Source organism: Coregonus lavaretus (genome assembly GCF_964263955.1).
Source record: "Coregonus lavaretus genome assembly, chromosome: 1".
NCBI lineage: Eukaryota > Metazoa > Chordata > Actinopteri > Salmoniformes > Salmonidae > Coregonus > Coregonus lavaretus.
The window spans coordinates 61,901,500-61,914,802 of record NC_139988.1 but is presented as its reverse complement, the minus strand read 5'-3'; the positions used below and the strand labels follow the sequence as shown (position 1 = coordinate 61,914,802).

The 13,303-nt window shown below is 43.9% G+C and overlaps 1 protein-coding gene across 2 annotated transcripts in view; it reads right to left on the bottom strand.

The window, feature by feature from the left end:
- Positions 1-13,303, bottom strand: part of LOC311136938 (fibroblast growth factor receptor 2-like) — a 107,083-nt gene that overhangs the window by 33,037 nt on the left and 60,743 nt on the right. Inside the window, exons 6-8 of one of the 2 annotated variants that reach the window (XM_084171262.1) lie at positions 12,752-12,875; positions 3,072-3,262; positions 2,441-2,579 (exon numbers count right to left, since the gene is read on the bottom strand). In XM_084171262.1, coding sequence (XP_084027388.1) covers positions 2,441-2,579; positions 3,072-3,262; positions 12,752-12,875 — 454 coding nt within the window. Of the gene's footprint in view, positions 1-1,213; positions 1,359-2,440; positions 2,580-3,071; positions 3,263-12,751; positions 12,876-13,303 lie in introns of both variants that reach the window. The other variant, XM_084171261.1, reaches the window with a different exon arrangement.

Below are 13,303 nucleotides of genomic sequence, written 5' to 3'. Positions count from 1 at the left end.
TTAAACACACACAGACACACTCGCGCAGACACAGAGAGACACATATACATTTAAACTAGGGCTGCCAAAGGATAAAATATTTTAATCGAGTTAATCGTATGATTTGTTGTGATTAATCACGATTAATCGCAAATTCAGAATTCGCTCAAATTAAGCTGTAATTTAAGACTGTTTATACAAAAAGCATTACAATAATGACATCTTGATTTTCCCAAAGCAACGGTTAGAAAGTAAATTGATAGAGCACACTTTCTTTAACCTCAATGTCAACTTATTTTGACATCAAATTGTTGTTTTTAGCTGTATAGATTATGTATTTTGGATGTTTTCAGTCAATTTTGAATGCTTTCAGACAAACTGATTAATCACAACAACAACAAAAAATGTGTGCACTAAAATCAAGTTAACTGATTAACTCTGACAGACATAATTTAAACACACACATGCAAACACACACACTATATAAAATATATTGAATACATAATTTTTTTAATGGCCCAGATAATTGAGAAAGTCAAGCTGTGAGTATTGCGGCTGTGACATTCTTTTTTTATTTTGTATTATCTCAAGGAGAAATAATAAAAAGGCAATCAATTATCAGAGCCAGGAAAGAGGTGGAGCCATGAGGGAGTTTGTATTCATTCTCAGGGCATGACAGAGAAGTCACTGACACCGACAGACAGACAGACACTATCATCAAGACAGACAGACACCCTGCTTCTGTAAAAACTTGCAGTCCAAGCCAAAATGTACGTAGCACGAACAGACTTTTCCCGAAAACCAGGAGAGCGAGGGAGGAGGGGGAGGCAAACCCCCTCTTGAGTAAGGAGACACTCGAGCCATTCGGAGAAGTCGGGATATAATAAGCTTTGAGCAAATGTCCCTTTATCTGGCCCCTAGCTTTCAACACGTCACGATAACAAAATATATGTAATACATATTCCTGCTCTAGTATTACTCTGAGTTAGATGTTGAGTTGTTGACTGTGTAAGTTCATCATAGTAATCTGATATTTTGTTATTTCGTTGAGTTTGTGTGTCTTTCACTCCAGAGGGACTTTTCACTTCTCCCTTCTTCCTCCCATAGAAATCATCAAAATAACTTTATTGACCGAACATTTTAGAACCGTTAGTGGACGACATTGAGAGAGAAATAGAGAGAGAGAGAGAGAGAGAGTGAGGGGAAAGGGAGGGCAGTATATGAGTGTATATACCTGGAAGCACCGTCAACCAAGCAGTGTGATAGGAGATCCCAATAGAATTACCCGCCAAGCAGGTATACTCCCCAGCATCCTCGTAAGTGACATTGGGGAGGTAGAGGACTTCAATCTCCTTGTCCGTGGTGTTTACACCTGCGGTCTGGGAGAGGGTTAGGAGTAGGTGTGGAGGAGGATGAAGAGGAGGAGGAGAATGGAGTATGAGAGAGGAGGGGTGGAAGAAGAAAGGGAAGAAGAGGAAGAGAAGGGGCAGGACGATGGGAGTGGGAGAGGAGGGGTGGAGGAGAAAGAAGACGAAGAGAAAGGGATGGAGGATGAGAAAGGGAGGGTGGATGTTAGGAGGATAAATTATATTTAAGGAGTAAGTAGGAAGAAAGTAAGATAAAGGGAAGGAGTGAGAGTAGCAATGGAGGGGAGAAAATAGCAGAGAGGAGAGGAGAGGAGGAAAAGCAGAGGTAACAATTAGACCCACAACACCAGGAGAGAGGAGTAGCTGGATGGTGTCCATCGCTGGGAGGAGAACGGTCGTCCCATCTATAGAGAGAGATAGTAGATGGGAGGAGCTTCCATGGAAGGGGAGGAGCTTCCAGGGAGGGAGGGTCTTCAAAAACAAACAGGAATAGCACCTTGTACCACAAGAAATAATAGCAAACACAATACACCAAAACACGTGATAAAAATACCCTTCACCCACAACACCAGTGCCCAATCGTATCCACTGCATGCCTGGGCATGCACAGTACACACAACCACAGAAGAGGAAGGCATGGAGATCACCCCACTGCAGCACCCAACACTAGCCTGTGCTCTTACACATCACACCATTCAAATGAGAGAGAGAGAGAGAGAGAGAGAGAGAGAGAGAGAGAGAGAGAGAGAGAGAGAGAGAGAGAGAGAGAGAGAGAGAGAGAGAGAGAGAGAGAGAGAGAGAGAGAGAGAGAGAGAGAGAGAGAGAGAGAGAGAGAGAGAGAGAGAGAGAGAGAGAGAGAGAGAGAGGTGTCTGTGATGGACATAGCAGGATAGTGTGAGTGTGCAGGTACAGTGGGCATTTCCATGGCTGTACAGTCACAGTCAGTAGTTACAGTAGAGCAGCTGGGAAAGGATCAGTCAGTCCACAACCCAGCAGGAACCAAGACCACCACACCGAACCGGGCCAGTGACAGGCCCAAAGAGACCACACGGGAGGTGGTCAACAGAGGTCAAGGATCAGGGGTCAGCGGTTACCTGGGATGACCGTCAGCCAGCCCGACTGGTTGACCTCCCCTATATAATTGGAGACTTTACAGGTATACTCTCCGGCGTCCTCCTCAGTAACGTTGGTGAGCGTGAGCACCTCCACGTCCGAGCTATTGATGCCTGAGCGCTGAGGTGTGTGAGCCACACGCACACACACATGCGCGCACGCATGCATACACAAACAACCAAACACACACACACGTACACACATACACGGCAGCAGGGGGACAAAACAAAACACAGGCCTGTTACTATCACATCTGCACCTCAGTGCAGGGAGAGGAGGTTATAGGAGCCGCGCCACCCAGACAGGAACACAGCCAGAGTGTTCCAGTAGTATAGAGGGAAAAGGGGTATTTATTATTCTTCGTAAAGGAGAGAGATTGGATACTATAGGAAGACAGATGGGATACAAAAAAAAATGCTGCTTTTACAAATGGCAAAAAGGTAACCTGAAAACAAAAGAATGATTAGCCTACACTTTGAAGAAAAAAAATACGTGGAAAAAAACTGAAAGAGTGTCAATCAGGTAATCAGGTGTCAGAAGAAAGAGGAACCAATCATTTTCGCCGATCAGGTCAAAACAGCCAATGAGGGGCCAGGGAGGGCTGGAACATACCTTTAGGACACGGACGTAGGGGTGTCCGTCTGGGCCGGTGCGACTACCATTCTTCTGGATGTGCTGCAGCCACTGGATGTGGGGCTGAGCATCACTGTACACCTTACACACGAAGCGTGCGTCCTCCCCCACGTGCACACTGGTGTTGGCCGGCAGCCCTGCCTGGAGAATGGGCCTATGAGGGGACCGTTCTAAGATGGAGAGAGAAAAGTGGGAGATGTTTTATGATGAGTTAGTTTGTGCTTGAGACATCGCCATTGGCCATTTCAAACCCCAACCTTGCACCATACACCCATTGGTAAAAGACAGATTTGTATTTCTAATATCAATGACGGCCAATTGATCAACTAAACTAGATCACCACTGGGTACATTGGGAATAAGCATTAGGACACGAGGAAAACGAGCACAGAATACTTGGGGGTGAGGGTTCGGAGGGTTATGGGGGGTGGCATGAGGCTGAGGGGGGCAGATGATAACGGGCAATGGATGGGTTAAAGAAGGAGGGCTTATAAGTGGGGATGGGGTGGCAGAGAAAGGAGAGGAGGGGTGGGAAAATAATAGAGCGAATAAAGGGAGCTCAACAAAGAAAGAAAGAGGGGTGATGTATGTTTGTGACTTGAGTGTTTCTGTGAAATATATGGTTGTTTGCATGTATAGCATGTATCAGGTGTGGATCTATCCATAAATGCATGGATAGCATGGCGACTATGACATACTATCCATATACACTACCAGTCAAACGTTTGGACACAACTACTCATTCAAGGGTTTTTCTTTATTTGTACAATTTTTGACATTGTAGAATAATAGTGAAGACATCAACAAAAAAAAAATGAAATAACACATGGAATCATGTAGTAACAAAAAAGTGTTAAACAAAAGGTTGGCTATGTGAAGAATCTCAAATATAAAATATATTTTGATTTGTTTAACACTTTTTTGGTTACTACATGATTCCATATGTCTTATTTCATAGTTTTGATGTCTTCACTATTATTCTACAATGAAGAAAATAGTAAAAATAAAGAAAAACCCTGAATGTGTCCAAACTTTTGACTGGTACTGTATGTTATAGACACCATGCTATTCATGCATTTATGGAGAGACCAACACCTGACACATACTTTACACACACACACACACACACACAACCCACAAACACACACACATACACGCTCTGCCCTTTTATTATCTTGATCCACTCACCCGAATCAAATCAAAATCAATTTATCAATTTAGTCATTAGTAAAGTATTTATGGCTGCTGGGAGTTGGTAGTTAGGAGTTGAGGAGAGGGACTTCTGTGACATCTAAGCAGCACCACTGAACTCTGTGTAACCTGGCAGCTTGACACGCAGGGCCCTGGGGGTCAGGGAGGGGTTGTTGATTGGAGGGGGATAGGGCCAGACTCGGACCATGGGAAGAGAGTGAAGAAGGAGTGAAAGACAAGTGGAGGGGGCTAGGCATAAACAAAGTGCCCGCGGGGTGACTGGGTACCTCTGTGGGTGAGCAGGCTGGTGGAGGTCAGCGGGTACCATGTGTTGACCTCTCGGAGACGCTCAGTCAGGGCACTGATCTGTGTGTGTGTGTGTGTGTGCGTGTGAGCGTGAGCATGTGTGCACTGCATGCGTGTGTGCGTGTTTGTCTGGGGGGCCCTCCCCCTGCGCCCATGGAAAGTTTCAGCCAGAAAAGGCTGGTCTAGCTTTGTTTTTAATGGCTGATCCTGTTGGTCATTTGTGCCCAAAAGCCTGATAAGAACTGCCTTCCAGACTGTCTCTCCCCCTCCATCTCTCTTTCTGTCTACACCCCTTCTCACACTCTCTTAAAGAGTAAAATGGAGTAAAATGAAGCAAGAGGTTGGGGGGTGGAGTTAGTCTGGAGCCAGACAGAAAAAGGGTTTACTGCTGAGCAATAAAACAGAACAAAAAACAGAAACAGAGAGTCTGAAGGAGAGCTTTAGTTAATCCCAGAGCAGGGGGCCTGGAAGGGGGAGAATATGTGTGTGTGTGTGTGTGTGTGTGTGTGTGTGTGCGCGCGCATCTGGAGGCTACAACAGTGAGGTATTTGAGGGTATTTACACTCAGGATTCCATCTCTTGTCTGATACTGTTGTGAACATTGCCCTTTATTACCATGGAGACACTGACAGAAGGCTAGGGCAAATGAACAGAGGGGGTCAACTCTCCTGAGAGTTGAGCTTTACAACCACATTGACCAACAACAGCCAAGACCTCTGGGAATTAAACCACAAAGTATTGTGCATTGACCTATTGGTTATCAGTAAGGCATTGATGAACAGTGTGGGGTAGTTGCCGCTAGACACTGATCTGTGGTCAGTTTTTCATTTTCTCCACTAATGGTTAAGGTTTGGGGGAGGGAAAGCTGATCCTTGATCTGTACCTAGGGTAAAGGTCACACCGGAAGCTTGATGAACCCTAGAGGACAGAAGTGTGCTGGCGGAGCTTTGATGCCCACTGGCTGTTTGTCTTGTGGCACAGTAAGGCCAACAGGGAGACAGACAGATACCGATTAAAACAGTGGCCAAACGCCCTCACACACACACTAGGGCTGGCACAATTACCATATAACTGTTTAACTGACGGTTATGGATGAAGACTGTCATGAAAATAAAATAACTGTCATAACCAATTGAAGAAAAAAAACTATATATATATATATATATATATATATATATATATATATATATATATATATATACACACACACACACACACACACTGGGTGTACAAAACATTAGGAACACCTGCTCTTTCCATGACACAAGCTATGTTCGAATACTCATATTAACCGCAAATAGAGTATATAGTATGATTATTGGTCATAGCATGGATATAGTTAGTATGCCAAAAGTTCCCAGATGTCGTACTACATTCGCCAAAATACGAAGTATACAATCAGTGGACACTAGTTCCGTGCTTTTAGAACCCACAATGCAATTCTTCAGAAAATGGGCATGGCTTCACATCGTTTTCAGATTTGAAGAAAATGGAGGAAAATATGGAGCCGAAGTCCAACGAGAGCAGATACAAATTCATTGCTTTAACTAATTATGACAAATGTTAAGAAAATGTTGAGCAATGTAATAAAGTAATGACTTTTGAAATAGGTTACCTTACACATTATGTTGGCTGACAATTTGTTAGCTATGCTATCCTTGCGAACCACATAGCATATCATTCCAGCAGTATGTACCGGTATGTTAGCTAGCTACCTAACGTTAGTTGGCTCCTAATACATCAAACTTGCCAGTATATTAACTACAGTGGGGGAAAAAAGTATTTAGTCAGCCACCAATTGTGCAAGTTCTCCCACTTAAAAAGATGAGAGAGGCCTGTAATTTTCATCATAGGTACACGTCAACTATGACAGGCAAAATGAGAAAATAAATTCCAGAAAATCACATTGTAGGATTTTTTATGAATTTATTTGCAAATTATGGTGGAAAATAAGTATTTGGTCAATAACAAAAGTTTCTCAATACTTTGTTATATACCCTTTGTTGGCAATGACACAGGTCAAACGTTTTCACACACTGTTGCTGGTATTTTGGCCCATTCCTCCATGCAGATCTCCTCTAGAGCAGTGATGTTTTGGGGCTGTCGCTGGGCAACATGGACTTTCAACTCCCTCCAAAGATTTTCTATGGGGTTGAGATCTGGAGACTGGCTAGGCCACTCCAGGACCTTGAAATGCTTCTTACGAAGCCACTCCTTCGTTGCCCGGGCGGTGTGTTTGGGATCATTGTCATGCTGAAAGACCCAGCCACGTTTCATCTTCAATGCCCTTGCTGATGGAAGGAGGTTTTCACTCAAAATCTCACGATACATGGCCCCATTCATACTTTCCTTTACACGGATCAGTCGTCCTGGTCCCTTTGCAGAAAAACAGCCCCAAAGCATGATGTTTCCACCCCCATGCTTCACAGTAGGTATGGTGTTCTTTGGATGCAACTCAGCATTCTTTGTCCTCCAAACACGACGAGTTGAGTTTTTACCAAAAAGTTCTATTTTGGTTTCATCTGACCATATGACATTCTCCCAATCCTCTTCTGGATCATCCAAATGCACTCTAGCAAACTTCAGACGGGCCTGGACATGTACTGGCTTAAGCAGGGGGACACGTCTGCCACTGCAGGATTTGAGTCCCTGGCGGCGTAGTGTGTTACTGATGGTAGGCTTTGTTACTTTGGTCCCAGCTCTCTGCAGGTCATTCACTAGGTCCCCCCGTGTGGTTCTGGGATTTTTGCTCACCGTTCTTGTGATCATTTTGACCCCACGGGGTGAGATCTTGCGTGGAGCCCCAGATCGAGGGAGATTGTCAGTGGTCTTGTATGTCTTCCATTTCCTAATAATTGCTCCCACAGTTGATTTCTTCAAACCAAGCTGCTTACCTATTGCAGATTCAGTCTTCCCAGCCTGGTGCAGGTCTACAATTTTGTTTCTGGTGTCCTTTGACAGCTCTTTGGTCTTGGCCATAGTGGAGTTTGGAGTGTGACTGTTTGAGGTTGTGGACAGGTGTCTTTTATACTGATAACAAGTTCAAACAGGTGCCATTAATACAGGTAACGAGTGGAGGACAGAGGAGCCTCTTAAAGAAGAAGTTACAAGTCTGTGAGAGCCAGAAATCTTGCTTGTTTGTAGGTGACCAAATACTTATTTTCCTCCATAATTTGCAAATAAATTCATTAAAAATCCTACAATGTGATTTTCTGGAGAAAAAAATCTCAATTTGTCTGTCATAGTTGACGTGTACCTATGATGAAAATTACAGGCCTCTCTCATCTTTTTAAGTGGGAGAACTTGCACAATTGGTGGCTGACTAAATACTTTTTTCCCCCACTGTATATGCTATCTAACTAACTACCCAACGTTTATTGACTTGATTATTTCCGTCATTCTTAGCTAAGTGGTATAGTAGTTGTGCGTTCTCAGTGGACATTCGGGTGCTTTCGTAAATTTGCTCTCGCTATCTACTCCGATTTCAGAGCACTCTTGTCCGAGTGTACCAGAGCGCAGAATAACTGATGAATTTACAAACGCTCAACACCAGTTGAAAATGGCCGGTGTCAGTAAACATCGGCAAAAAAGCGTAATTAAATTGTTGCCAGCAGAAGTTAGTCACCAATGCTCTGGATAACATGAAAACTGCCTAACCAGCTCTGCTAGGGAGAGTAAAATGGTCAAGAGTGAGGTGTTCTCTCATATGTGTCTGGAAGTAGCTAGCAAGTTAGCTTGGGTGCTTGACTGCCGTTGTAAGGACAGAACGCTCAAATCAACCCTACTCCTCGGCCAGAGTGTCCAGTGTGCGCTCTGAACGCACCCAGAGCTAAATGCTCTGAATTTACAAAAGGACAACGCTCTGAATTTATGAACACCCTGAGTGCACTCTGAGCGCACTCTGGCACTCCAGATTGAATTTAAGAACACACCCGAAGTCTTAAAATGCCTAGCTAGTAATTTGTTATGCTAACAAGCTAGCAATAGTTTGCATAGCAACAGCATCAACTTCCGGTAGACAGGCGAAGCGCTAGTACGCTCAACTGAAAGGATACCATTCGTTTACAGTATACTAAAATGAACTAATAGTATATAATATGTAGTAAATACTCATTAAGTATTTAGTATACATTATGTTAGAATGGGTATTCGAACACAGCTATAGACTGACCAGGTGAATCCAGGTGAAAGCTATGATCCTTTATTGATGTCACCTGTTAAATCCACTTCAATCAGTGTAGATGAAGGGGAGGAGACATGTTAAAGAAGGATTGAAACAATTGAGACATGGATTGTGTATGTGTGCCATTCAGAGGGTGTATGGTCAAGACAAAAGATTGAAGTCCCTTTGAACAAGGTTGGTGCCAGGCGCACTGGTTTGAGTCTGTCAAGAACTGCAACCCTGCTGTGTTTTTCACACTCAACAGTTTCCCATGTGTATCAAGAATGGTCCACCACCCAAAGAAGATCCAGCCAACTAGAGACCACGCCCCGATGAATTGAGGCTGTTCTGAGGGCAAAAGGGGGTGCAACTCAATATTAGGAAGGTGCATATATTTATTTATTTTTTGTGTGGAATGAACAGCTGACTGAAGGAGGAACGGCCGGGCATTCATGAAGTTGAGTCCGTTTCTGTTGTAACATGGACACTTAACAACGTGATGAAACTTTGTTGCTCTGTGCGGAGCACTGTGCGGAGCACAGCAAGGTGTTATAGCAAACGTGAAACAAGCAAGGTGTTGTAGCAAACGGGTCTTTGGTTGCCTAGGTAATGCCCCCCTCCCTACAGCAGCACACATACACTCTTAGAAAAAGGGGTTCCAAAAGGGTTCTTTGTAGAACCCTTTTTGTTTCCAGGTAGAACCCTTTTGGGTTCCATGTAGAACCCTCTGTGGAAACCAAAATGGTTCTACCTGGAACCAAAAAGGGTTCTTCTACGGGTTCTCCTATGGGGACAGCCAAATAACCCTTTTAGCTTCTAGATAGCACCATTTTGGTTCCATATAGAACACTTTTGGGATCCATGTAAAACCCTTTCCACAGAGGTTTTTCTAAGAGTGTAGAAATGTAATGAACATCATATCATTATATTTATATGGCAGCACATGCAGTCAGGAGCAGAGGAGAGGAGAAAATGTGCATTTTACATTTTTGTATGCATTTGTACGGTTATAATAGTGACCAAGGTCATTTGCCTGACCAATAACCATCATCCAAAATTCCATGACCGTCACAGCCATAAAACACACACACACACACACACACACACACACACACACAGCAACACACTGAGATGGGTCTCAGTCTGGGACACAGACCCATAGTCATAATCATAAGAGTAGACTGTTGAATAACTCAGCAGGGAAAAAATAAAAAACACACACACACACACACACACACGCAATATATACAGTGTACACACATTTACACATTTATCTGGCATTTGACTTACCCAAACCCTCTGATCTAACCCCCCTCTTCTCTGCCACCCTCCTGCTAGTTTATTTTGCAAGATGACCAGGGCGCTACATAATACATTGAACACATTGAACACAACACACACACACACTCTTGTCTTGTTTGCTCCAAAGGTCAGAGTAAAGGGGTTGACTGAGTTAGGTTTGAACTTGCTGTGTCCCCTTGTAATACTGCTGACCAATGTTCCCGCTAAGCTGTGCCAATGCGCGCAGTAGCCCCGAGACTGCCGCCACGCAGCTCTCCTGGGACTGCCACACAGAAGAAATATCAGCCCACAGAGAGAAGCACGAGAATAAACTTCATTCAACTTTGTAGAGTTTTCCCTGTTATTTAACACTATCAACGTTTCCCTTTACTGTGACAATATTAGCCACTTTCAATGCAACATACCGAAACAAAACAAACTATGCAAGACTTAGTATGCAAAACTAACTATGCAAGAGATTTGGTTGTAGGCAGAACGCATCAGAGTAGGATTTTATTGCATTGACACGTGTGTGGCATAACCAATCAGAGCTGCAGTAGGACTATATGCAAATAGACCATTGCCATATATGGATCTGTGCCGTTCACTTTGAACTGGACTGTTCTACAGCATGAGCGGTCGTGAGTAGATGTGCTTGTTTTGAGATCAAAGCGAGAGCTGCATGTAGCCACGTGTGCACATTTTGTTAATATCCTTTGCTAGTTAGTGAGTTATTAGCCCAGTTATAGATCATTTGTAGTCAGCAATAGGGGAGTGATTGCTTCCTACAAGAGCACAAAACGTGTACATTTCTTTGAAAAGCAAGTCACGTAAAGTCACGCAGTGTTCTATTATGAGACAGGCTTGAATAAGCTAAGTAGCCAATAGGCAGAAGGTAGCATTACTTCTCTGTAATAATGGTATGGGAATAATAATGCATTTTATTTTGTAAAGTGGTTTCTTGCATCAAACAACACAACAACATTTTCAGTCACCTCCTTGTCTGAAGGACAAGTGGATAAACAATTTAATGTCAAGCCCTGCATGTTTTTTTCAAAAATCTCATGGAATGTAGGCCTACATTGAACACCACACATTGGCTGCTACTGTAGGCTGAATGATAGAACAGCTATTTCCATGTTAAAATGTTATGGGATGCATTTTCTCCATTGTTTTTGATGGTAGGCCACCCTGGTAGGCCTACATTATGATCAAATAGCCACAGTAGCCTACTTGCCCACTGCAACTTAAAGTGGGTACAGCCACAGTTTTCACAGTAAACGCGCGCTGAAGGTTGCACAGAATTTTCACAACGTTCAAATTTGCACTCAGCAGACATTTTCTCAGTGTCTAAAAAATGTCTGGTAACATTGCTGCTGACCCCATTGGTTCTGTTTGCTCCCAGAGAGAGGCTCAGCAGCATGCCACTCCCACTGTCCCTCTCCAGCTCCTCTTACAGTCACATCCCTGGCCCCTTATGTCCACCCGACAGTTGCCAGATTCACACTATAGGGCGAACCGGAACAGTACTAGGCTTGCTGGGATATTTTATTTTCCAGCGAGGTTCCAGCAAATGCGGCTTATGCGTAACCAGGCAAGCCCAGTACAGTTCGGCTTGGCTTGGTGCGAATCAGACTATTGTGACTAAGAAGCAAAAAATGGTCAAAGACTCCAGTCACCCAAGTCATAGACTGTTCTCTCTGCTACCGCACTGCAAGCGGTACAGGAGCGCCAAGTCTAGGTCCAAAAGCCTCCTTAACAGCTTCTACCCCCAAGCCATAAGACTGCTGAACAATTAATCAAATGGCCACCCAGACTATTTACATTGACACCCCCCCCTTTGTTTTTACACTGCTGCTACTCACTGTTTATTACCTATGCATAGTGACTTTACCCCTACCTACATGTACAAATTACCTCGACTAACCTGTATCCCTGCACATTGACTCGGTACCGGTACCCCCTGTATATAGCCTCGTTATTGTTATTTTATTGTGTTACTTTTTATTGTATTTTTTACTTTAGTTTATTTAGTAAATATTTTCTTAACTCTATTTCTTGAACTGCATTGTTGGTTGAGGGCTTGTAAGTAAGCATTTCACGGTAAGGTCTACATTTACATTTACATTTACATTTACGTCATTTAGCAGACGCTCTTATCCAGAGCGACTTACAAATTGGACTACACCTGTTGTATTCGGCGCATGTGACAAATACAATTTGATTTGATTTTTAATTTGATTTGATTTGGCCAGGGCCCTGCCTACATACAGTACATGCATCAATACTGCCCATAGAAACAGACCTGGCACACCTAGGCATCATTCCTTCTCTGCACCTGCATACAGTGTAGTAGCATACACCTGGGGAATCAAACAGCCAGCAATAACCCTCAACCCCACCCCGCCCACAACAACCTCTGTGAGAACCCTCTAATGCTGGCCCAAACAGGTAACATTTTGTTGGAGGCGGCAGGTAGCCTCGATGTTAGACCATTAGGCCAATAACCGAAAGGTCGCTGGTTCGAATCGCGGAGCCGACAAGGTGACAATATCGGCCATTGTGCTCTTGAGCAAGGCACTTAACCCCAAATGTTCCAAGGACACCGGCAAATGGCTGACCCTGGTCCTGACCCCAACTTTCCGCAGGTGTCTCGCGGATGTTATTATTAACCCCCCCATCCCTCCCTCTATCCCAGGCAGGCCCAGTGCAGTACTCACCCACTACATCCAGGGTGTAGGTGTGGTTGATGGTGCCATATGCGTTCTCCACCAGGCAGGTGTAGTTGCCCTTGTCTGACGGCACCACACTCTCCATGATCAGGGTCCAGTGCTGGTGACGCACCTGAGAGAGAAAACAACCCATTAATGTGAATGAAGAAAAAACTCACACAGGAACATCCAAAACGATGCGGATTGATGGAAGGCCAGAGAGAGTTTATACTCACGAGTGCATCATGGTGAAAAACAATATTACGGATGGTGACAGACTGATCCTAAGGTGAGCTGCTACCCCCACCCAAGGAATTTCACTGTTTTGCTGGGACTGTGGAGTTGAGTGGAGTGCTCTCCCTAAGCTACCACTTACAACCTCTACTCCTTAGAACACTAGGGAAAACCCTGCAGATTCTAAATATTTTACTTTTTACTACTTAGAGAGAAAATCAAACAGTCGTAGACTACACTAGACATTCTGTTTTTTATTTTAGGGGACTTGTTTTGCATGGGCCAATCAAGTGGAGTGTGTGTGTGTGTGTGTGCATGTGTGTGTGT